General features: G+C 43.9%; 1 protein-coding gene across 1 annotated transcript in view; it reads left to right on the top strand.

The window, feature by feature from the left end:
• The window catches only part of MYO5B (myosin VB), a 211,019-nt gene that overhangs the window by 21,048 nt on the left and 163,063 nt on the right, over positions 1–26,908 (top strand). The window contains exon 2 of the mRNA XM_044431198.1: positions 25,157–25,313. Within this exon, the coding sequence (XP_044287133.1) occupies positions 25,157–25,313 (157 nt within the window). The remainder of the gene's footprint in view (positions 1–25,156; positions 25,314–26,908) is intronic.

The following is a 26,908-nucleotide window of genomic DNA, read 5'->3' as shown; positions in this document are numbered from 1 at the left end:
TTCCACTGAGTTATTTTGAGTTTGGAATGGAACTCCAATCCTGTGTGAAGAATGTAGCCCTGAATGTACCACCTGGATGGGGTTATTTCTTTGCACTGGTTGCCCTCTCTTCCTCCCCTTCACTCGATGATGTGAGTGTGTGGGGTGGGTGCTGGAGGCTGGGCTGCGATGTAGCCGTGGTTAAGCTGCTCCTGGGACTCAAGCATGGTGTCCGTGAGGACTGGTGGGTGCATGGACTTGGCTCCCCACCCTTGTCTAATTTCCATTTTTAAGGGCTTGTAAAGTCTGGAAAACCCTCATCCATGCAATCAAGGAGGCAGAAAATGTAACACTTCCCGCCTTGACTTCTGTAACGTGCTCTACGTGGGGCTACCCTTGAAGACAGTCTGGATACTTTAGTTGGTTCAAAATAGAGCTGCCAGGCTGCTGACGGGGACTGGGCGTTATGTTCAGATGACTCCAGTCCTCCGTCAGCTTCACTGACTTCCCACTGAAGTCCGGGCCCAATTCAAGGTGTTGATTATGACCTATAAAGCCTTAAACGGCTTGGGTCCTGGTTACCTGAAGGAGCGCTTACATCCATATATGCCCAGCCGCCCCCTGAGATCTGCAGGAGAGGCCCTTCTCCGGGATCCCTCCGTGAAGGAAATTAGGAGGGTGAGTACTTGGAGGAGGGCTTTCTCTGCGGTGGCGCCCAATCTATGGAATGCGTTCCCCAGAGAGGTCCGCCTGGCGCCGTCGTTATTTGTTTTTCGGCGCCAGGCGAAGACCTTTTTATTTAAGCGTCATTTTAATTGTTAATATTATTTGCTTATTTTATCTGGCCAGGGCGACTTATTTTATATTGTTTTTTCTTGTATTTTAATTTTATGTTGTGAGCCGCCCCGAGGCTTCGGCGAATGGGGCGGCATAGAAATGTTTTAATAAATAAATAAATAAATAAATAAAATGACACACGTCAAACATCTCCTGAAAATGCAGTTGTTCTCCCTGGTTCTAATAAAGTTCATCATGCTGAGCCCTCTTATTGCTGCTTATATTCGTTGTGGTTATGTGCCATCCAATTATCTCCCCCTTCCAGCGACCTTATGAATGAGCACTCTCCACAATGTCCTGTCCTTGACAGCACTGGCCAGTTCTTGTAAACTCAAGCTGTGGCTTGTTTTACGGAGTCCGTCCATCTCATGTTTGGCCTTCGTCTTCTGCTGCCTTCCTTATATTGCTCTGTACAGCTATTGCCATTGACACTGTTTTAATACTGCATTTTAACTGTGATGTTAATGCTTACATGTGAACTGCTGGTGGAATATTATTCTAATAAGTGGCATGGAAGCATAATAAATAACCAAAGAAATACCTCTTTTTAAAAAGCCCACCAGAAAACTGGTGAGTATCACGTGCTGATCTCCAGCATCATCTTTTGGGGGTTCAAAAGTGTGGCTTTGTGTTTTGGAGGACAACCCCCCCCCCTTTGCTGTTTGCACTTAAGTTCTTGGGCAAGTTGCTTTGCCTTTAATTTTCCCAGTTCACCTGGTGGGACACAAGTGTTCTGCCCCCATGGCAGCCACAGGTGGGCTCTGAGGACATTCTCAGGCTGCCCACTGTGCCTCCAGATCCACAGTGACCCTGTGACTTTGTGTTCTCATTTGTAAGCCTGGCCACATGGTGCAGGGCCTGCTTGGAGGTGGCCCCTGAAGGCCCATAGCCCTGGCAGCATGAGGAGGACTCCTGCTTTATTTATTATTTATTAGATTTTTATCCTGCCCCTAAGGCTCCCTGTCCCATCCCCAACCAGTTGCTCCTTTCTGGGTCATTGCCCTGCTGGGATGCTGTGGTTCTTCTCCAAATATTTCTTGAATGCTACCTTGGCTTAGTGGCGGAGTGCAGGGTTTGCTTTATTCAATCTCTGGCCTATCTAGTCTTTTTAAAAGTAAAAATAGAGGGATCTTTGTTCTCAGAATGGGGAAAACCCTCCTATGCTTACGAAGAGAACCGCGCTCAGTCAGAGGATGCACAATCGGCCCAGATGTACAAAGAGTCTCTCCTAGAATAAGGGCCCTTCCTCGGTCTAGCGTCCCGTGCAGACATCACCCCGTCCTCTTTTGCCCTTGCGCCGGTGACTCGGTGGGACTCAGCAGCCTGCCTGAGTGTTCAGTCCAGCCCTGAGGGCGGCTTTGCCCAGCACAGGCTGCCTGCTCTCCTTCTGCTGTTTTGCATGCAGAGGACACTCCCAAGCCAGAAACAACCAATAACCCATGTAATTAGTGTCGTAATGTGTAGCAGCCTGTCTGTTAAATCACATCGTAATTGCCCAAAATGTGTGCTGAGACACAACTAGTAGTGTGCAATAAGAAATCTATCAAAGGCTTCTTATAAAACGAAGAGTACCCCGGAATAGTGTTGCCTGTTGTACCTCTGCATGAATTGCTGTTCTTGCCGTGCCACATGTCCATTGGTCTCCCCCCCCCCCCGTGTGTGTGTGTGTGTGAGAGAGAGAGAGAGAGAGAGAGACTCATGATGCAGATTTCCTGTATATAGTAGTCCCCCAAAATTTGTGGGGGTTCCATTTCTAAAGCACCTGCGAATTGTGAAAAACGGTGAATTTGGTGCCAGCGATGGGCTGGGGGTGTGCGTGGCGAGGCAGGGGCAGGAGCGCTCAGAGATCATTTTCTTTGAGGGGGTCCAAACTTGGAGGAAACAATCTCCTTGTGAGGAAGCTACCGCATGGCGAGGCGCTGGCTTACTCGCAAGGAGAAAAATCCCGCGAAAGACTGAAGCTGCGAACGCAGAACCGCGCCTTCACGGGGGTGTACTGTATTTGCATTATCTGGCATTAGATAATTCAGTATTCAGTAAAGGTATCAGGGATACCTCTCAGAGATTTTCAGCTGCCTTTCTGTATGAGTAACCCCCCCACGCACTTTCCTCCTCCTAACAGCGAGCTATGCCCAGAGATTAACAACTCTTGCAGAAGCGACATGACCCAGAGGTGGCTGTCCCAGCCGCTGCACCCTTTTCACAGTCTTAACTGCTGCCGTGAAACCTTTGCTTTTATCTGCACTGGCTGATTTGTGATTCAGTTTTGGGAAATCCTCGCGCTTACGCACTTGGTTTGTGGGTGTGGTCTTCGTCCGATGCAATGAAGGGTGGCTAGAAGGCAAAGAGGACGTTGAAACCATCCTGTCTCGAGAGGAGGCACACTGTGGAATGGCTGGTTGGGTTTTTATGAGCGCTGGTGCTCTGGGTCCCGCAACAAATGGGCCTGGATCAGCGTTCGGAGAAAACTGTTGTGATGGACTTCACACTCAGGCTTTCCCTGCCCCTTCCTAAAGATGGGGACTTTGCAGCCCCCTGGGGACAAAGCTCAGCCTTGAGAGGTTGGCAGAGATTTGACAGACCAGGTTCTGCCTGGTTTGTAAGATCAATGGACACCCTGCTCCCTGTGCCATTGGGCACGAGGCAGGTGGGCACGAGAGACAGGGCCTTATCAGTGGTGATACCAAAATGGTGGAATTCCACCCCAGTAGATGTGTACTCTGTCCCTTCGTTTTTTGATACCTACTGGTGACATTTCAAACAGGCCTTTAAAATTGGTCTCACTTTGCTTTTTAAGGAGGTTTCTTCCGTGTGATTCCGCTGTCAGGTTTTTTACCCAAGATCACTGCTTTTAGGTTCTATAACTTTTAAGTTGCAGTGCTCCTCTTTTATTATATCACGCACTGGTGTGGTTCCTAATTGTGTTATTTTTATTTCCTTTTGTAAGCATTTCTGAATGTTCTGCAAACAAATGAGTAGAGATCATACAAAAATAATTGAATGGGTTCATTCACTTTTGAACTTTTTCAGACCCTCATGCACTCGCTCCATTTTGGAAGTCCTGGCAAGTGTTCGGATAGAGGGATCGGTCGTAGCAATATACTGCTGAATAGCACTGGGGAGAGGCAAAGGCTCCTACACTTTGATACGCTTTGCATCGTCATCAATCTTTCGGGACAGCTTGCAGTGCCTGTCCTTTAAAAACCACCAGCCATGCTGCTGAAGAAAATATGCCCTTTTAACTTTAATGAGGCAAAAGATTTCTTGAAATCGATTTCCTTCCTCTTTGTGTCGTTCTAGGAAAGCACCAATAAAATTGCCTTTGTCGAAACGTTTTTTTAATACTACTTCTACCAGTGTGCGAGAATAACCCTTTAATTTCCTGGATTGCTTTTCAGAAGATGGCATCTCTTAGCCAAAAGACCACAAATCACGGAGTGCTGGAAGCCGAGGGCTGTCCCACAGCATGTTAAAGGAGGCATCCAAGGGAAATCTTCCCGAAAGCCTCGCTGCACTCCCAAAGTTCCATTCTGCACACGGCTGAAGAGCAGCTGAGGACACTGTACATTATTTTCACAGGCTGTGCTGAGCCCCATTTGCACGTGACAGGTTATGAGTGTCCCGGGGAGCTGTCGAGTTGCATTAATGCCCAGGTACCCAATGTAGTGCCAATAATATGTGCAGGGAAAACGAACTCCTCGGAGCATCGCCATTTGCATGAATAGGCGGAGGGATGCCAGGAGAGCACATAAACTAAAAGAACCCCCCAAATCCTGCCTGTAGGGTTTGTGAACATTGTTATTTTCTAAGAGGCATTTGGGCCAGACTCCCACCCCTTGAAGTGGGACCAACTACAGGGAGGAAATGGCCTTACGTCATTGACCCACGTAGTTCAATGCCCAATTAGACATTGCTTTAATTGATACCTGGCAGCAATGCCCCTTTCACGCTTATTCTATTCTCAGTGCAGACCCCTTGATCTGGATTGGGCCACTGGCCTGGGGAGAGGGCTTTAACGTTCTGGATCAGTTTCCCTCCTCTGCAATAAAAAGGAAACTGGAAGATGCAGCTACATATAGATTTAAGATATCATCTGTTTTAGCTGTCTGTATTATCCACTCTGTCTTTGAGCAATTCTCCAGGTATTCAAGCTGGAGCTTTTCCCAGCCCTACCTGGGGGTGCCAGAAATTGAACCAGGTGCTTTCTACATGCAAAGCATATGTTCTACCAAACGAGATGAATTTTGCGTTGTAAGTAGCCTATCTTATTCCTCTTACTTCTGGGGATGGGGGGATGGCTCTCTTTGCCTTCAAGCAATCAAGTTGTATTTTCAGTCAATTACCTTAATTATGCAGACTACAAACAGGCAAGCACTGCTTCCTCAGGGCAACCCAAAGAAACAAGAACAAGCTTTGCATACCCTTATTAGCTTCAGTTAATTTCCTCAGTCAGAGCATAATTAGGTCCTTCCCCAGCTGAATGGGCTACCAAGTCCTACCTTCTAGGTAGATCAGTCTATGTGGGAGCTGGCTGCAAGTCTTTCTGAGCACCAGGTGACCCTGCATTGCCTGCCCTCTTCTTAAGATGCCTAGTTCTTGAACCATACAGTTGGAGGGGTCGACAGACCATCAGGTCCAACTGCCTGCTCAATTCAGGGCTCAAGTCTCCCATCCAGACTCCAACCAGGCCTGACCCTGCTTAGCTTCCAAGATTAGGCAGGGTCAGGCACTTCAGGCTATGCTGAAGCTCATATTTCTGCCTGTCCTCCTCTTGTTCAGATTATGTGTTTCCCATGGCTTCAGAAGGTCCACTTTGGTTCTCCTCCAGACAGTTAAGTGTCTTCCAAAAGTTTAGGCCAGAATGGGGTGTGAGCAAGGAATGCCTCCTCCCGAGAGGTACTCACAAAAAGCATAGTTTGGGAAAGGACCTTGGAGGCCATCCACTCCAACCCTTTGTTCAATTCAGAATGCCAGTCAACCTCTGTTAGCCAACCCCAGCAAAGGAGAAAACTCCCAAATCAGTCTATTCCCCTGCGAAGTTCCTTTTGTTTGGACGTTTCTTCTAATGTTCATCTGAAATCAGTCTCCTTGCCATTTCCGCCATTATGTCTAGCCCTACCCCCCTGTGCAGCAAAGAACAACTCTGCCCCATCTTCTATGTTTTAGTCCTTCAGATATTTGAAAACGACGGTCATGTCTCCCTTTAATCTTCCCTTCTCAAAGTTAAACACATTTAGCTCTTTTTCATGAAGAGACAGTCAGAGTGTGGCTTCACGAGGCAAATTCCCATTTCGATTGATGTGGAAGCATCCTTGTTCATACATTGCTCTGAACGGAATATAAAATTCCATGTCAGAATAACTCAAATGGTATCCCGAGAAGAGCTAGATAATGCAGTGTGTTTAACATATGCAAATCAAATATTGTTCATAGCTCTGAATTTTGCACAATTTCTCTGAGCCTTTTACAAAAGAGAGAGAGAGAGAAATAAACCTTTGAAAGCTGAGAAATACAGAATGCCCAATCCATTACCCAGTAAATAAACTCCATTCTTATCTGTACAGAATTGTGGTCCATTCACACACACAGTTGAACAAGAGCTCACTAGTAAGCCAAGTTAATTGTGGAAATCATGCATTCATTTTGAAAAGAATACATTAGATTTTTGTTTCAGTTGTGTAGGATTCAAAGTTCTAGCCTTCACAGCATTTTAAAAAAGAGTGCTAGCTCTGAAATCAGCTCCAGGAGGTAGTTAACATCTGATGGGAAGGAGCAGACTTCTTGGAATATCAGGTGCAGTTCCTTGTAATACCTTAAGGTTTGCTGCTGTTCTGGCGATCTTTCCTCCAAAGATCAGGGAGGCTTCCCAGAGGGCAGACTAGTTAATAATATGGTCCCCTTCTGTGCCAGAGCCTCTAACCTAACAGCCTTTGGAAGGGTCACGGATCTCTCAGTGGTTGATTGGGCAAGCGAGATCCTTAAAATTTCCTGCTCTTTCATTTCTGCTGTTTTTCTTTGTTTCATATTTTGGGGATAGAGCTACTAGCTTTTAGTGGCCTGCTGTTTCTAACAGATGCCCATAAGGCGCCATCTTACGCAGATTGGTGGAAGAGACTCTCATTTGAGAACATGACGAAACCTGCTGCCTCTCTTGAGGGCACAGGTGTGGTTTCAGGTGCCATGTTTTCTTTTGTGCCACAATCCAGTGTCGCTTCTTGCTTTTCCTGTTTGTGTAAAACTAAATGACAGCAACTGTAGGAGAAGGGTGGACTCTGCACAGTGTGAAGAATGTATTTTAGCAGGTTTAGCCCTTCCCCTCAGAAGTATGGCCAGCATCATATTACTTGTGGTTGCTTGTGCAGTTTACTTCTAGCCTGGAAGCAAAAATGTAAGGGCCTTGCTGGAACCTAGAGCTGAGCTGAAATTTCCCCAAATACGTTTTTTTTTTGGGTGGGGGGGCTTTTCTAGTCCTCCCCCATGCAAATTTAAAAAGGGCACTTTTCAGAATTCTATATAAATAGTGGCTACCATTTTAATGCAGCCCACAGTGTCCTGTGACAACAATAAGTTGCCTTTTTTTCTTTTACACATTTAGACTCTCAGAATTCCTGTCCTGCAGAATCTTAGATGTGGGCTGTGCTTCTGTATGCAGAGCATAACTGTGTGTCTGGCTCCCAGGGTGTATTGCAATTTAAACTGAACCCTGACCCTCCCCTTGGCACCTGGCCCTTGTTGTGGATAATGAACTCTCCTGAAGGCTTCCACGCAAGCAGTGGGGCAGGTGGCATCTCTTAGATTAGGTGACAACTTTGTCCTCAGAATAACCTGGCCAGGTACCCAAATGAAGTGTTATACTTTGGATGAATACGTGTTTCTGAAGAGGACCTGGGATGTAAGTGCAACTTTAATGGCTCCAAGTTCTAATTATTCCACTCTTATAGCCATTAATGATTCATAGCTTCAGAATCTCGTTGCAATGCTACTAATCATAATTAGGCGCAGGCACTGGATTCATAGCGAAGCTTTGGTTCTTGTTTGTTGTTTTTGTTTTACTCATCTTGATGACTGTGGGAAATGTTTTATCGTTGCAGAGGGTCCGGTTGTTAGTTTAAAAGGAGTACATGTGCAAATACATCATGGACGCACGTCAACACGCCACAGCCTCTTTGGCTTGAAGTAATGCTCCTTTTCCACATTAACCTTTATTTTATCTAATTATTTACTCTTCCCTCATTGCTCCCATTCATTACAGCCACTGCCTGTGAAAGGCGCCGGTATGTACAGAAGCATCCCGGCTTTGAATGTCAGCTAGCAGGAAAACAACAGAAACTCTGCTAATGAGAGAGCGGAACTGTTGTTATGCTTACCACATTTCTTGCCTTCAAGAAATAACATGGGATTATTTCAGAATATCAAAAGCATAAGTGATGCATAGCTTGGTGTGAGATGGAGGTGCTGCAGGAGATGTATTTCTACATTTTCCCTCCTTATTTTTTTCCTCCCCATCTTTTATAGTATATCCTCTTTTGGTTTCCAGATTTGTGTCTCAAAAAGGTGGTTTAAAGGTTCACAGTCTTGCCTGTTTTGCCCTAGGACAGGGGTATGGCATCCGCCAAAGACTTTGTACTACAGCTCCTATCAGCCCTGATCATTGGCCAAGGATTTTGGGAGTAATAGGGTCTTTATTTTATTTATTCATTTAAAACTTTTCTAGACTGTCCCATTAGCAAAGTCTCAGGATGATTTAACAATACAAAATGTAAAATATTTAAAACACAGCGTCCTAAAATTCAACTAATAATAAAACCTCAATTAAAACAGTCAGGTCTTAAAACATTGGGAAAATAAAAAGGTTTTGGCCTGGCGCTGGAAAGAATAAAGTGAGTGCCAGGCAGACCTCTCTGGGGAGCGAATTCCACAATCAGGGTGCCACCCCAGAGAAGGCCCTTCTCTGGGTAGTCACCCTCCTAATCTCCTTCAGGGAGGGCACCCAGAGAAGGACGTCTGTCCCAGATCTTAAGGGGTGGGCAGGCACATATGGAAGGAGATGCTCCTTTAGGTAACCAGGTCCTAAGCTATATAGGGCTTTATAGTTCATCACCAACACCTTACATTGGGCCTGGGTTTCAACTGGAAACCAGTGTAGATGGAAAAGAACCGACGTTCTGTGTTCATACCCGCTGGTCCCTGTTAACAACTTGGTGGCTCTATTCTGGACCAATTGAAGTATCCTCTGGTTTCCTATTCCTGGCTCAGGGCTTTTGTAGAGCTTTGCAGTCCGATGCATATTTTCCTGGGAGTAATCTTCATTGAAGTTTATGGGACTTCCTAGTGAGTAAATACTAGTTAATAATATTTCCAAGTTGATTGTCATCCTTCCCTCTGTTTTATCCTGTCACCTAGTCTGCGAGGTAGGTCAAGGAAAGAGTTAATGACTGGCCCATTATTTGTGACTGAACTTGTGTGGTACAATGTTGAGAGTGTGAGACTGGGTATCTGGGATAGAAACATAGAAACAGAGCGAGTCAGAAGGGGTCTCCTGGGGCATCTAGTCTGACCTCCGGCACTAGCCGGATCCGCTCACGACATGCCCACCATGTGCAGATATCCAGGTTCTAGTCCCTGATTGGCCATGAAGCTCACTGGGTGACTTTGGGCCAGTCACAGACTGTCAGCCCAGCCTACCTCACAGGGTTGTTGTGAGGATAACACAGAGCTATGTCAGCTGCCTTGGGTTCCTCACAAGCGAAAATGGGGCAGGATATAAACACAGCGCAGCAGCAGTAGTAAAATCTTAATAACAATGAGCAGGGATTTGAACCCAGGACTTTCTCATCCTGGCCTGACACCCCTCCCCGCTCCCACAGTGGTTCAGAACATCACAGGATAGTATTGTAAGTCTTTTTTAAAGAATACCTAAAAATAGATGTATTTGGAGATACGCATGTTGTGCAGATATACAGTTCCTGCTCCCTGTTGAGCGTATGTTTGACGACTAGCTCAGAGTTGTTGCTGTGCAATGTGTGAACCTACTCTCATTAAAAAAAAAAAAATACTTCGCTGAATTTTTTTTATTTTGTCCCAAAATTTTCCTAAGCAGTTTCCAGTAGATCCTCCAACATAGAAGAGTAATGGTAAATAAAGTAAAGGCAACCCTATATTACAGCAGAAATGGAAAACCTGGGAAATGGGCATCAGACCCCTTGGTTGATTTCTTCTGACCTGTATAATTTGTTAAACTATGGAAGTCTGATATTTTTAAATTCTGTAAACAATCTCCAGCAATGCGTTAGAGCTTTTCTGTTGCAGCCAACTATTAAAGCAAGTTGATGTAGCCTTAAAAAAATCCTCATCAAAGTAGAAGCTAGTTATGCTGTATTCAGATATTACAATGAAATTATTTCCGTAAAAGGCCGCAGATGAAATTCCCTTTTCACAACTTCGCTCAACCCAAATGCTAACTCTACCCAATCACAAGGCAAAGACTATCCTTTAAATAAAGATAGCATTCTCAATGGTATACCCTATAATTTTTTATTCTTGGGGGTGCAGCAATCCATCTGAATAGGACATAAATAAACTTAACATCTGCCGGGAGCGAACAGGCATCCTTTTACGGTGCTGAGTGAAAATGCTTTGCTGTGTGACAGAGAAGGCCTTTTTCATGTCTATTGTCCAGAGTGGTGTGGTAGAAGGTCTGTGGTGCAGCCAATCATGACTTCCGGCTACGTGTGGACATGAAGAGAAATAAATGCGTCTGCACTGTTTTGATGACTTCCATACAGAAGTCACTTCAAGTGCTTTCTGTGTCAAAATGTTCCACTGGACAAAAACATGCATTTGCTGATTATCTTCCACTATTTAACACGTTCGAAAAGTGAGCCAACAAGCATTCTCCGCCTCCTTGTGTGAGTTTAGAGATCGTCACCATGATTCTGTGCTGCTTTTCTTTTTGCAAATTTTGACCTGTTTCAGTACTGAGACTAATCATCAATAAATGGCAGCATGCAATTCTTTTATTTAAAGCCTCTTTACCTCACTCTTCAGCCAAAACCAGCCCCAAAGTGGTGTTCACAGATGAATGGGAAGGTTTGTTTCAGTTGCCGGAGAGGCAGCATTTTTTTTTTTTTTGGCAAAGTTTAAGCCCTCAGGAGCCTTGCTGCTTACAAACACAGAACAGGGTTTTTCAGCCGGCTGCTGAGGTCCCTTTCCTTCTAGTTGGTTTTTGAAGGTGAAGAATGCCTTGACAAAGCTAAATTTACAATAAAGCGGGAGAGCTTCTGTCCCTGGCCCCGTCTTGTGTTTTAGGGTTCCAAGGACTGTTTTCTTTGCTTTTTTGCCAGGTCAAGGTCTCAAGCCAAAAGATTTCATATTTTCTCATAATGACGCTCTTGTTCCCCAGCATGGACAAGATTGAGTGTTCCGCCATAGCTTACTACTCAGAGAACTGTGTGCTGTGTCTCTGTTTACAAGCAGGTTGCATCTAAGAGCCCTTTTTGTGATTCCTTCATGTGAATGATACACAGCTCCAGATCCTCAAATCCTTTATCCTTGGTTCCTATTCCAGCTTCATCTCCCATGGGGAATTGTTGTGTGACCTAAACTGGACACAACAATGAGTTTGATGGCATCTTGAAGACAAACGTTTATGTTGGCATAAGCTTTCATAGACACTATTTGCTTCATCGGATGCAAGGAAAGTCAGCCTTATATTGGCAAATGCCTATACACTGGCTGGTGGAAGTTGGGGGAGGTGATCTGGTTGGCAGAGTGGACTGAAATGCAAAACGTTCAGGTTTTTTTGCTGTTAATTTTTACCTTAATAGTTGCCATCCACAAATGTTGACTGAGAACACAACATCATTACAGCAATGAGCTGATTAATATATGTAGAGTGATTAAAACATAAACAAGAACCTTTGTGTTTATTCAAACTAGGAGAGCCAAGCCTCTTGATAAGTCTCACTTTAGCAATTTCATCTTGGTCTGGAGATTGCTATTCTTAATGTCAGATTTCTGTCTGATTTCTTTTGCACAAACTAGCCAGAATTACAAGCCAATCAGCCTTTTTCTCCTCACCACATTAGACCAACTTCTCACTCTGCATTCAATGGGCAAGAGCTATCCCTGGCTTACTAATTTTGCTTATTTTGTAGTGGTCAAATGTGTTCGTTTCATGTGACATAGTGATGTTGCAAAGTTTTAGGAGTGAAGCCCTTTGCTCCAAGCAGACATGAATTAACAAGTGTGTGGTCTCAGGTTGCAAGTTAGACGCTTCCAAGCCCTATGGTACAGCAAATACAGCATTAGGTTGGGTGTGACTAGAGAAGTGAAAGACCTCGGCGGGGGTGGGGGGGGAAGAAAAATTAAGAGCGAAAGCATTTTTCTCATTTTTTTCCCTGAAAACAAGCAGGAAAAAGTTTTTTCCTAAAAATTTCAGGGGAGGAACCTATCTTTTCCCAGTAATTCCAGATTCCCCCCCCCCCACCTGCCTTCACATCACTATGTGCAACACACTCTTGGGTCTCTGGTCACTTAAAGTTTGTAGGACATCCCTGTTTGTTTGTTTATTTATGATACATTTCTGCTATGTGATAAAATAAAATTCCTAGTTTTATTCTTAAAAATAATCCCAGAAGTTTATAATTAGGAAAAATAAGCACTCAAAAGCAGTTAGCCTGGTAAGAAAGCACAATACTTTATCATACCCACTTCTTGTTTTCTTGTATTGGTGACATCAGCTTAAGGAATTGGGCGGTGGAGCTAAACAGATGCTTTAGCCAGTTTCTCCTTGTCCTGCAGGTGTGATGGGACAACAGTAATAGAGTTGATTGCAAGCCGTACTGGGGCAAAATTCAAGCAGACGTGCAGCTGGAGCTGCAGGCTGTATCGCCTTCAGGGAGGCCCCTGCCAGAGTGGGCGTGGGGTGCGGGTTCCTCAGAATTGATGAGCTGTATTTGCTCTGTAGAGTGTAGAGCATTAAAGGACTGACATAGACAAACGAGAAACACACCGTTCCTTAATACAGAGCAAAGTAATTAACTGTGATCCATTTAGAACCAGCAGAGGTAGCTTTTCATTGAGCCTAACCTCATTTGTTAAGGCAAGGTATACTCCAAATCTCAGTTCCATTGCCCGGGATATTTAACCTAGTAACTGGAGGGCAAGATTGTGAGGTGTCAGGCCTGAGGGCAAACATGTCTTGAATGTGGACAGGGCAAGGGCATCGTCAGGAGCTGCCCTGGTCCTATATACTCCTACCCGTTGTAGTGAGCCACCAAGGCTGTAGGTTGGATCACCTTCATAGACAGTTTCCATCATGGTAGGCATAGTTGAGCATGTGGCAAGAGTTGCCATCCCAGCAAGGCCTGCTGAGAAGAATCCCTTGAGGTGCTCCTCTTCATCTCCATTGCAGCCAACTCATTCACTCTCTGGCCCAGGCAATGTAGAACTAAGAACGAGGAGCAGAAGCTCCCACTGCCTGCTTGCCCACCTGGTGATGATGGTGGTCAGAAGGTAGACCCACTGAGGGGGAGGGCTATGGAGGCGTCCTGTCCGCCATCCTCAGAAATCTGGAACTGCCACTGTTCCCAGCACTGGAGTTACTTTACCCACAATGTGGACGATTGGCTCTAATGTTCTGTAAAGACTTCTTGCGTACGATGGGGCATAGTCTGGGCAGAAATTAGGATTTCCTGCCTGTCTCTTGGCTTCTTTTGCTGTCTCAGCTTTGATTCCTGGTTCTGGCTTCAGGTCCTATTGCTTTTAAAGGCGGAGTTGCATCTTTGATCATCTTGGAAGTACTGCTATAGTTGTGTTCTGAGATCATATGATTGTTCTTTTATTAGATTAGGAAAAAATGCTTTTTTTCTATGAATGGCAATTATCCATGATAGATAAATGGTACCTTCCAGTATAGAGGAAGATTGTGTTGCTCACGTTGAACTATATATGTTACGGAAGTCTTCATTAACACCTAGCACTAATTATAGCTTATTGTTCCTTGATGATCATGTTTTGTTTTGCACATGATTCATGTGGTAGAACAGAGTATCATGTTATACATTTGTTGTTTCTTGCTCAAGCCATAACAGTTAGGAAAAATAATCTATCGATGATGATAAAAATCTATATCTTCTCATGTTTTCTGCATGGATCCTATCTTAGCTTTTGTAGCTTGGAGTGGTGGAAAATAAACCAAGCCCTCTCCTAGCCGATTAGAGAACCACCACTTGGTTACCTAGGGTCTATTTTTACTCCCTGTAGGCAACCAGGTGAGTTTCTACTGTTTCTGTTATCTAATTCTTCGTAGCAGGGGTGGACACCTTGTACCCCTTCTTGATGTTTTGATATACAGCTTCCACCAACCCTAGTTAATATGGCCAACAGTAAAGGCTGTGTGAACTGTAGGCTAAAATATCATTTGGGCCATGAGTTTCTACCCAGATAAATAAGACTGAGGTTAAGCTGGATAATAAAAAACTACTGTTTTGGTGGATCTGATATGTTATGGGTTAAGAAATTACTTCAAGAACATTTGACAAAATGGGGAATGAAGGGCTGCGGGTCCAAGGGACGAGGCCTTTGCTCTTGCTGGACGTAATGCACATGCAGGGTAGGAATGCAAAGAAGCATCATTAACCTTTGTAATTAGCCTATCCATGGGCTTGTGACATCAATTAAACTGCAGACATCTGGAAGGGCTTTCTACTGTCTTAGGGATTAGCATTGGAATGAGGAAGCATTCCAAGGAACCGAAGATGCTGTCAATAAATAGACTAAGTAGGAGAGTGACCGTGTGCAACCAGCACCTGTTCATTGCAAGTACAGTGATCATTTGACTGTTTATACAGACATCACTTGGATGAGTAATTCAGAAATCCAAAAAAAATATGTAATTGGAATCAAGGGATGGAAAAGCTGTATTCTTGCTGCCAGAAGAAGACCAGGAGCAGATTGTGGTAGTGTCCATCAGTTCTTAATATCAAAAATCAGAGTAAAGCTGAAAAAGATGACTAACAGAAGCAAAGTGGAAAATTGCAATTTAGATAACATTCCTGAGGAATTTATAGTCCACATAAAGAACAGATTTGCATTACTAAATTCAATTGACCATGAAGCAGAAGGACTGTGGAATGAAAATAGAGGCATTATTAGGGAAGATTGCCAAATGACAATCCCTGTAGTAAAATGAAATAAAAACATCTAAATGGGTGACAGAAGCAACACTTAGAATTGCTAAGGAGAGGTAAGAGGCAGAAGTAAAAAATGAGACAAATATGTTCAGAAACCTGAATGCAACTTTTCAGCAATTATCTCGTAGAGACAAAAAGAAATATTATAATGACCAGTGCAAGGAAATGAAAGAGAACAACAAAAGAGGAAAACCATGAGACCAAGAATTCAAGGGGAAATTAAAACCTAGATTATGAATGCTGCAAGACAAACAAGGGAACAAATTATCTGACATGGAGAAAATAAAGAGGAGGTGGAAACAATAAGCAGAAGAGCTAAACAGAAAAGATGAAAGGATGACAGACTCTTTGGAAGACGAATCCTACAAAGAGGGGCCTACGATATTAGAAAGTGAAATGAAAGCTGCTGTAAAAGTACTTGCAAGGAATAAAGCACCCAGAGTAGGTTGGGTGCCAATGGAACTATTCCATGTTGCAGAGACTGAATTGTCCAAATGCTCATAGGTATATTTTTTAGAAAAACTCGTATAGAAAACAAAACAGTGACCCACTTACTAGAAATACTTAATATACATTCCAATCCCAAAGAAAGGATATGCAAAAGAGTGCGGCAACTATAGGACCATTGCACTAATTCCCCAGGTAAACAAAATGATGTTCAAGGTGTTGCAGAAAAGAAATGCCTGACATTCAAGATGGATTGCAAATGGCAAGGACCATGTGAGATCATATTGCAAAGATATGTTGGCTTCTAGAATGCATCGAAGAATTTCATAAGATCAGTCTATTCTTTATAGACTACAGGAAAGCCTTTACCTGTGTGGATCAAAGAAAGGAGTGTGTCTCAGCACTTGATCATCCTGATGTTTAACCTGTATTGTGGACGGGAAGCTACTGTGAGGAAAGAATATGGAGCAACAGAATGGCTTCCTATAGGCAAAGTGTCAGAGAAGGGTGTATTTTATCTCCCTGTCTGTTCATCGATGTGCAGAGCATATCATAAGGAAAGCTGGATTAGGATCAGAGAAAGCAGAAGTGAAAATTGGTGGCTCACCCACACACACACACACACACACACACGTGTGTTTTTTCGCCACCTCAAAAGTATGGTAAGAATCTCAAACTGCACCTTCAAGAATTTCTCCAAGCTTTTCTCCCCCTCTGAACATTTTTTCCCTGAAATTTAATTTATGTAACATTCAGTGAGAATGATTGAAAAAATATGGGCGAACAGAGGAGAGCTGGCCTTAGCTGGTCTCCTGAAGCTGGACCTATGACAGCAAGGTGGGAACGATGTGAACACGGGGCCTCCACCAGAGCTTCATTTCAGCACTCCTGGTTCCCCAAAGCAGCATTTCAGATCCAGATTGTGGAACTTGGCTCTGACTGAGTACATCTGAACAATCAGAGGGTCAGCTGCTTAGAAAATGCTTTGTACGGCTCGAGGTGGGGAAGAGCTTGGCCTTGACAGCCTGATTGCTTTAGCAGCAAATGGCCTTTCTATCACTTTTATTGTCCACAGGGAGTCCTTGTATTATGTGTACGTGCCTTAGCAGAAATGCAGTTGGAAGCACAAATGTGTCGCAAATATTGACAGCTGGGTTCCAAAATCCTCCGGATTTGTCTGCCTTAGTTTCTGTCCCTCTTAGTATTGCTTCGTTTACCTAATGGGCAGAGACTCCAGAGCAGTGGTACAGACAAGAGTAGAGTTCTTACTCTTGGTGATTAGAGAAAGGATGAGTTTCCCTCTTGTGCCACTTCACAAGAAATCCCTGGTTGGAATTTGGCATGTCTTTCCTGATGGATTACAGTTCTAAGAACAGCCTTGCAGGTCCATCTAAGCTAGCAGTCTGTTTTCCAAGACTTGGTTCACAGACGAGACATTCACATCCATCCCCCTTTGTTCTCTGATCTACGATTCAGAACTTTACTCTCCGTATATGTGAAATTGTTCCATTAAGGGATCACTCCTTCTAATAACATCCCCGGGTGGCGAGTGCAAAGAGGACTGGAATCAAAAGCAGGCTACTGAGAAAGGCTCTGCAGAATCACAAAGTTTGCAGAAATATAAAAAGAATTCTTGCAAGAGCCTCCCCCTCCCCTCCAAAAAACTTAGCCCAATGAGAACTGCGTGTGTTGAGTAGCTACAGCGTGTGAAACCCATCGGCTGCAGGTACAAGCAGAATAGCATATTCTGGAGGAGGACCTGGCCGGCTGGAACCCTGCACCTTTTAGGTGAGAGTACTGTAACATCTTGTGTGTCATCACCACATCATCAAGTGATGCCATGCATTCTATGCAGAAGTACTTGGTGTTGGTGGTCCTGATCCCACTGGGTAACCCTGTGTTGTAACATTTGGAGCAAGGAAGAAAAGATTCCCTCCATTCCAGTGCCTTTTGCAACACCTTTGCTCCTAAGATTTGTATCACGCAACCTAATACACTCATATTACCTGACCTGCTGTGAAACAGGTGGGACCTACTGTGACCTGCTTGACATGCACCTTTTCTGTTCACAACACATTTCTCCAAGCTCAAGATCATTTTGCATGTGCTGGTAATTTGTCATCAGAAGATGAAACCTTTTCTTATCCTGAGGCTTGTGCTGTTTGCCATTTGGGGCAAGCATTAATAGGGTTTGGAACCCACCAAGACTTCCCTTTCCTACCCAATTTAAGGGAATGAAGAGGGAGAACATGCGCTTTTTGTGTGCAAGGACAGGGAAAAGATGCCAGAACTCGCTTGACTAGTTTACAACTTTGATGGGAATTCGAGCTCAGACAGTGAAGCTGCAGGGGTTGCGGAATGCCAGCAAGATCCAGTATCAAATCAAGGTCAAGGAACATCTGTGGAGCCAGAAAAGGACGTATTATTCCAGAAGGGTCGACCAGTTGGCCATCGCCCCATTCCAGAGGTGATGTCCAGCTGGTCCGTGGGAATGGGGAGGCAGCACAATGAGAAGTGGGATTGACAGTCGTGGCTGACGAGAGCCCTGGTCTGCCCATGTTAGAACAGAGAGAGAGGTTGGGAATGGGGCAAGCTTCACAGCAAGCTTGAACATTATGTCCAATATTGAGGTCCTTCCTCCTGAGCGGGGGATGCTGGTTGCTAGGAGACAGCACAGGTGGGAGAGTCAGTTGACTGAGAAATGGGAGGGATGCTGGCAGGTGAGATTTCACAGCGCCCTACCTGTGCGGTGGTGCAGGAGAAAAAGGGTATAAGGGCATTGGAAGTTGAGAGGTGTTAGAGAGGGCTTAGCAGTTCTCTCTGGGTGAACTCAGAGATGCACTACAATAGAGATGTGTAACAATAAAGCTTTGTGGAAAGAAACTCTGGAGCAGCGTGTTTACTCAGGAAGAGGACTGTGTCTCATGGCACTCATTGTTCTTTAGGCTTGTTGATACGATCGTCAAAGTTGGTGCTAAAGGACATCTCTGGGATTCATGCTCTATATCACAAATCAACACTGTATCTACTGGGGTTCCAGGAATAAACTCAACCCCTTTGTAACATCATTGTTTTTGGGAAATTCTGAATGCTAGGACCCTAGTTGGAAACTCTTTTCTTAGGTGGGACCAGCTTGGCTGCACTGATTGGCTCCCATGGGAGCCAAGGTAGCAGAAAGAGGCTCTGTGATTCCTTTCTGTGACTTGTGAGCACCAGAACTCAAAGTTGCAAAGGTATTTATTTGCTTTCTTACTCTGTCCTCAACAGGGCTTGGTTTATGAAAAGTACACATTGCAATGAAACAAAACAAGAAACTTCAAACACTACAATACGAAACAGCAGTAGAACAATAGTTGGTAGAATTAAAAGCAAATATCAAGTGGTATAAAAGCAATAAGAGAATTCAAAAGCCTAGTAAAACATTTCTAAAAATGTCTTTGCTTGGCACATAATTGACATCCGTGACCTGGCCTGGATGGAAGGTTTTAGTGTGCGGCCAGGCAGATGTGGGGACAAGATTTCCTTCCCCTTATGATCCTCAGTGCTAATGTTGTTAATTTGAGAAGGAAGTTGAGCTTTTTGCTCCTGGCTTGCCCAGCGTAAGATTGAGGAAACATTCAGGAAATCTGGTTTGACAGCTACACTGCACAGGTGCTTGCTTCTATTGAACTAGATGATTAAATGGGTCCATTCAGAAACAAATGGACACCTTTGTCTCTGCTCTTTCAGCCAATGGGAACACCAGTATTAGATAGTGTTAGCCTACAGCATCTTCTCAGTCCAGCTAAGAATTCCATCTCCTTAAAGTAACAGCAACACTAAACAATAACCTGGCTTGGAATTCTGCTGCTTTCTGAGAAAGGGGCACAGGTTTGATTTGATCACACAAAGGCACATATAAGCAACCTTTTTCTACCAGGATTTATCCGGATTTTCCCAACATTGGCAGCCTAAGAATCCTCATATGGAGAATCTTTTTTTTCTTTTTCTGTGCTGTACAGGAGAGTGTTTGCAGCTCCTCCTTGATTTATAGGATTGTACAAATCTGGAAATTGCCCTGTCCATTCCTACCTGTTTGCTCTGCTAGCTTGCAGTGCATGGCTACAAATAAAGTGCAAAAAGAGCAGGCATATTGCTGTCCTGGGTCCATTCCTTATTTTTTCTCTGGTGGAACCCCTTGGCAAGATTTCCTTGGCTGTGAGCGGGGTTAACATTGAAATGCAAATCCTGCGAGACAGCTGAGTTCATCTTGGGATGTTGAAGATATTTTTAATGGCTGATACACAGAAAAGTTCCAGCCAGAAATGGTGAGAAGGATGTCAGAACAGTAGTTCATGCTGGGTTGCTGGAGACAGCAGGCAGTGGCCGTCGCGCTTGGGATTCCCCACGATTCAAAGGAGCACGTGGCGGCTTTGGAAATTCTGCAGAATCCATTGTGTGACCCATCAGAGTAAAGTTCCAGGATACGTGTGGTGCACTGCCTTTATTAGGCTGACTCAAGGATCCCAATGCATGTGTAAGCCGTTGACTTCTAAATTTAGCTACTGTGCTAGAGAAATCTAAGTTTATCCTCAGCTTTGCTCATGCAAAGTTTGCTTGGATGCGCTCTGTGTCTATTTTCCACCAACCATGGAACCTGGGCCTTTTGCCCAGGATGCATTTTGCATTACAGCTGTTGGTATTTTTAAAGACAGGGAATCAGCAATTAACAGGTTCATGGTGCTTTTGGGGGAACTGACATTTGGCAGAACTCTGCTTGCATGTTTGAAAACCCTCTTCTTCGCTAACATCGTGAGTCTCTGGGTATGCAGACATCCTGGCTACGGCATCGAGTTAATTTCTATCCTTCCTTCCTTCCTTCCCTCCTTCCTTCCTATTGCCTCCCCGCTTTCTAGCATACTTTTTGCTGAACAGCTTTGGCAGTCTAGAAAGCTTGCATATTTTCTGTGCTGCTTCAGTTAGCCTGTTACAAGATGACTGTTATGGTCAGTATACATAATATGATTGTTACAGTTGGTATTGTTTTTGTTTTGTTTTTTGTTTTGTATTATGTTTAAGTTCGGCTGAAAAAGGGCAATTATACAAATACACAAGAACTTTTTGCTTTACGGTAGGAAGGCAGGAGCTGAGGTGTGAGACTGTCGTACCTAAAAGGCTGCAGCCTATTTAATTTCGTGGTTTGTTAAATTGATGTCCCATGTTTCTTTCCTGCGAGGAGCTCAAGGAATCTTGCATAGTCTGACTGCTCCTCACCATTTATCCAGGTGACCAGTGAATGGCCCAGAGTTGCCCAGGGAGTTCCATGGCTGAGTGTGGCCTAGAACCCAGAACCCCTGTGCCCCAGTCACTGTGTCATCCTCGCTCCATTAGGACTAGACTAGCTTTCCTCAACCTGCTGCCCTTTAGATATTTGGGCCTACAACTCCCACCATCCCGAACCAGCACAGGAGCACAGGCTGCTGGAAGCCAACTGAATGCTGGGACCGATCTGTGGGACAATCCCTAGAGAAGCAGAGGCAACAACTGAAAGCCTGAGAAGCTGAAACTAGGAGTCTGGTAGGAGAGAAACCAGCCACGGGGGCTTCTGAGATTCAGAGGAGAGCAGGAGGGCAGGGAAAATTAGAGTTAGCTGGCAAGGTTGGTGAACGGAGATCCCTGCAGCAAGGCTGGGAAGCTGTACAAGCAGCATGGTACACGGACCAGGGTCCTGCTGTGCACAGCTGGTCAAGATGCACCATTTCTGGACACTGGGTGGACATGGACTGCTTGGGGCAAAGCCATGATTTGAAATGCACGCTTCCTGGTCAAAGCTGGACCTGTTTTCCTGCCTTACCCACATAAAATGCATTCCTGTCTTGCACATGAAATGGTGCCGCACACCATCGTTATGAAATCTCATGTGTCACCAGGTAACCGCTTCTCACTAATTCCCCTCAGGGTTGTTCTCTCATGCATGGCTTGAGAGGCAGAAACTGTGGCCAGCTTGAAATGCCTCTGGAAGAGGTCTCTCTTACTGAAGCTCTGCCTGACTTGTAAATTACTATAATGCTGCACTGTTCCACTGGTCTTATCATAATCCTTAAATTCATGCATTTTACACTGAGCATTTCTGTTGTATTATATGCAATTTTGATGTCAAGAGATTTTATGAGATTAAGTGTATAGGAGTAGGAGATCATTAAGAAATAAATCCAACAGATTCCTGCCTCCAACTTTAGTCAATCCCATGATTACTAGTACAGAAGTGCCTTTCCCATGTTTATAGTTTATGTAGACAGAAGGGCACTAAGACTTGGATCCAGTAAGGTATTCCAGTACAGAATGCCATTCCTTGTGTTGGCAGCCAATCCTGAGCTCTCTTGTTGAGAGAACTCCCATAATGCCCCATAATGATCATTAACATCCTTCCTTTTGTCCTGCTCATGCATATGTAATCTGGGTGCTGTTCATTTAACTGGCACGTACTTTTTATATCTGTATTCTGCACTTGCCCTCAGAAGTTTGGGCACAGTGTATACAGGTGTTTTCTGCATGCATTTCCCCACATTATGAATGCTTATCTTCTCAAATGGAATTATGGGAAGTACATCTGCAACATGTATCTTTCTGGCTTACATTTGTGGTTGAATCTAGCTGGTGTGATGAGGCTGAAATTTCCCCTCTTGTAAAAGATTTGCAATAAATATTCACTTTATATTAGATATTCACTTTAGATTTGCAAATACATATTGTCATGATTGTTTTCCCTGGCCTTTCTTCTGTCGCTCCCTTGGATTAGTCAAGGATTTTTTAATTTGAGAAGCAGAATGTAAATAATAAGAATAAGAATGATCTTACCCAATCAGGGATCACACGATGAATGGGAAGCCATCTCAAAGCAACCATTTTCCCTATGGGAAATTGAGAGAAATGTAATTAAGTGATCACTTTTATAAGGAGCATTTAAAACCACTGGGGGTTTTTAGGCATTTTAGGCATTAGGTTTTAGGCATTTCTGAAAACACTTGCAAGTTATTTTGACTCAGACCTAATGATGAGTTTCTTCATATTCTCTTGTTTGGGGCTAATTCTGTTTGAAAAAGCTGAAAAAAACCTGGCTCCCATTTAGAACTGCACTACAGAATAACGGTTATTCTATATTATCCATTTTGACTGTCGATTCAGGGTCAGGATTAAGCTAGCAAAAAAGGGGGGACCTTTAATTATGTGTCAATGCAATGGTTAAATAGATGTATGCAGTGTGATGTGGATCTAAATAAGGTGCCACAAATTCTCACCTGTCATAGGGGATCTATAAATCCTAATTAAATATATTTGCAGGTTTACATATTTTGCATATTGCTAGGTTTGCTAATCATGGGGAGGAGCAAAGAATAACTCCAAGTGCTCTCCCATCTAGTTGTACAAACACACACACACACACAACCCCCGCTCCCATATTAAATTAATTAATATGAATTTTGCGGGCCATTGCTAATAGAAGCTATTGGAAATTGACTGTCTGCCATTTTATTTATTTAAGGTATTTCTGTCCCTTCATCTCATTGTTCAAGGCAGCTAACAACACGAAGCAAACAAAGATCAAAATCAATGGATTCATTGCCTTTAAAAATGGATGAGTTAATTAGTTGCACATTTTAAACATGTGGAAAGTAGGAGTCTGAGAACCTGGAGACAATCCAAGATAAAATATTTCAGAGTTCTTTTAGAGTTTCTTTTGCAAATCCAAGCATCACACCCTGGGACAGACATAACATCACCACACAGACCCGTACTGGGGCTTTTGGATAAGTGAATATGGATAAAACTACTGGAAGATTCTTTGTTGGAGGGAGGGAGGATGGAATGGATGATCTTCTGGAGAATAACTGGTAGGACTCACTTATTATAGAAGTTTACTTGAATTTTGCAGCACTTTGACTCTTTAAATGTGTGTTGGGGTATTTAATAGGCTCTATACCCCGCCCCCGTTATCATTTGCCTTCATTTATGTCCTGGTGAGTCTGGCTATTCCATGAATTGACTGGGCGGGGCTAACCTGTGATGTGGTCCCTGATTGGCTTGCATTATACTACAAAGGCTGCCTTAACTGTGAGAAGAATGGAATCCTGCACTGGAATGGGGACTGCCCCTTCGCCTTCTTGCCCCTTCCAGCTCTGCTATTCCATGTGATTCTGTGAGTAAATATATGTGTCTTAAAAGATACGGAAACTACAGCAGATCCAGAAAAATACAGTGTCTGCGAGCAATCACCAAAAGATGCACAAAGATGAGATGTGACAATTGTTTCAGGACGTTCTGACACACTGAATTTTGGCCCGGTGTTAAGCACTACGTGTTCTCCAACATTTATTTCAGCCCGCAGGGGTAGGAAACAAACCCCAAATTAAATGTAGGGTGGTCAGAATGCGTGTGCAACAGAACATGAGATGATTCCAGTTTTAAAGTACTGTGAATTCAGTTATCTTTTGGCAAACTCTGTTGCATAAGATGGATCTGCAGATTCAGGACTGCAATGAATTTCAGGACTGCAGTGAATTTCACTGCAATGGGCTCCTAAACCAGGTGACTGGAGGTGCTGGAAAATTTTATCCATTTATTTATTTATCGAGTTATATCTGCCTGTTTCCTACAAAGGGCTCAATGCAGCATAGATCATTCTCCTCCTCCACCTTATCCCCACAACAACAACCCTGTGAGGTAGGCTGGGCTGAGAATCTGACTGGCCCAAAGTCACCCAGTTGGCTCCATGGCTGAGCGGGGATTTGAACCCAGATCATCTGAGTCCCAGTCCCGTGCTCCTAACCACTACACTATCACTGGCTCCCACAGAGACAATAGCCACGCAGAGAGAGACGGTGGTTGCGCTCACATGCAGTAATTAGCTGAATGCTCCGGCTTATTGTCTTGAGGCCCATCAATGGGCGAGAGGTTCTTTGTGATCCCCGAGAAATGGTAAACCTACTCCATGGTTTACTTACAAGTTTATTGCTCTGCAGTAATCAAGATGCTGGCTAGATTACCAAAGCTTTTAGCAGCCGTATCACTTACAACCCTCTGCATGGACTAAGCCAGCAAAGAAAGAATGAACGGGCTGCATGTTCCAAGATGCTTGGTTATCTACATGGTGGTTTAATAAGTCAGAGTTTGTGCGCTACTGTTAGATATAATCACAGCCCACGTGCCAATAGTGGAGACTTCAGAATGCTGCTTACTAATCTGCCCACTATATCAAGACATTAAGAATGATAGAATTTCCATCCCTCTGGGGGAAATTGCATTAATAGCCTATAATAAGGAAGACTGAGTTTCCTATCAGAGTTAGACATCCCACGATAACACTGTGGTGCTTGGACGTTTGGTGGAACAATTTAGAAGAACAGACCGTGCTGTTCATTGACAAATGGTACTGCACCAAGGTTGTAAATGAGGATTTTTTTGCCTTAAGCAATTACATCGATTATGGCTAAATAAGCTGAACTTTGAACTTTCACTGGGAGCTGAGATTTTTTTCCAGGATATCAATTCTGCATGTGCCCAGCATGGAAGAACCTTTGCCCTTGTACAGAGCAATGGCACGGAAATGAGTGACGGGCAATACGGAGTGATAAAGATGAATGAACTGCCACCAGTTGGCAGGGGAAGAAAGGAATGCTGAGAGATTAATGCTCATGTTTCCTTCGTTCGTTATCCTACAGGGATGAGAAGAACCAGTCCATTATTGTTAGTGGGGAGTCTGGCGCTGGCAAAACCGTTTCAGCCAAGTATGCTATGCGTTACTTTGCAACTGTTGGAGGCTCATCCAGTGAAGCTAATATTGAGGAGAAGGTCTTGGCTTCCAGTCCTATAATGGAGGTAAGAACTCACTCGTACATGGCCGGTTCTTCATGAGAGACAGAGAGAAAGGGAAATTTACGTCATGCACTTCATGTCATGTACTAAGCTTCTGCGTGGAAAGGTGAGTGCACAGAATGAGTCACCGCAGCTGGGATACAGCAACAAGGAGAGATCATCCCCAGAAGTATTTCAGGTGAAAATTGTGGACGTAAAATAATCAGGATGCATATAGTAAAATAACTGATAAAGCTCAAGTATTCCAAATAATTGGAAGTGTGACATTCAGATCAGTATTGTGCAAATGGACTGTGGGAATGGACGTGATCTATTTAGGCTTTAGCAAAACCTTCGATGAAGTGCCCCGCAACATCCTGATTACCAAACGAGCAAAAGGCAGACTTGATAGTGCAGGTGGAGCCACAGTTGGCTGCATAATCAGACTCAAAGAGTGCTCATCAATGGCACCTTCTCAAACTGGGAAGAGGTAACAAGTGGGTACCACAGGGTTCAGTCCTGGGCCCAGTGCTCTTCAATGTTTGTATTAATGATTTGGATAAAGAAATGCAAGGAAAGATAATTAAATTGTGGGTGACACAAAGATGGGTGGCATAGCAAATACACTGGAAGACAGATATAAGATCCAGGGTGACCTTGATAGGTTAGAATGCTGGGCAGAAAGCAACAGAGTGAAATGCATAGAGACATAGAAACAGAGTGAGTCAGAAGGGGCCTCCTGGGCCATCTAGTCTGACCCCTGAAAGTATCGTGCTTTCCACAATGGCCAACTGGATGCTTTGGGGAAGGCAATAAATGGGCCCCGAAGGCAAAATGCATCTCTGCTTCCTCCAGAATTGGTATTCAGTTCATTATTGCTTCCAAACCATGGCAGTTCAATAGAGCCTTAGGGCTCATAACATTGACGGCTTGTCCTCCACGAATCTGATTAATCCATGAATTTGAATAAGCCAACTAGGCTGCTGGTCCTCGTTACATCTCATGGCAGTGAACTCCTAAACTGAGTGTGCCCTGTGCCGAAGTTCCATTGTTCTGCCTTCCCGAGATCCAGTGGCCTTTTCATATGATAACACCAATTTCTGCCCTCCTCCTTTTCATTGTTAGCAGCAGTAGATCTGGAGTGTCTTTCTCAGAAAAGATTCAAGATGCTTTGCAACAGAAATGAAAACATTCAAACATGGAAAACAATTTAAAATAGATTAAGACATTGACGAAGAGATAGCATAACATGATGAAACAATGCAAGTTAGCCAAACATATGCTATCAGATGCCTGGGTGTAAAGGAAAGGTTTCACCTGGAGTCAACAAGATGACAACATCGGCCCCAGGCAGACTTTGCTGTGGAGCTATGGGGTGGTCACCACTAAAAGGCCCTCTCTTTTTGCCAGAAGCTCAAGGGTTAAGGATTTCCAGTGGTAAAAAACCCCACTTTATCAGCTCATTGCCTCTTCCCACAGAGCAAGTGCTGGTGGTAATAATTTTTGCCAAAATTCCCTCAGAAGATGGTCTCAGGTGCTGATTGTAGTCTACAGACAGAATCATATTAGGAGAGGTGTCATGTGTTCTGTGAGAGGAAAGAAACCATCGCTGTATCCAG

Source organism: Varanus komodoensis, unplaced genomic scaffold, assembly GCF_004798865.1.
Source record: "Varanus komodoensis strain SLA01 unplaced genomic scaffold, ASM479886v1 scaffold22, whole genome shotgun sequence".
NCBI classification, from domain to species: domain Eukaryota; kingdom Metazoa; phylum Chordata; class Lepidosauria; order Squamata; family Varanidae; genus Varanus; species Varanus komodoensis.
The sequence above is the reverse complement of the archived record's forward strand: the minus strand, read 5'-3'. Positions and strand labels throughout refer to the sequence as shown.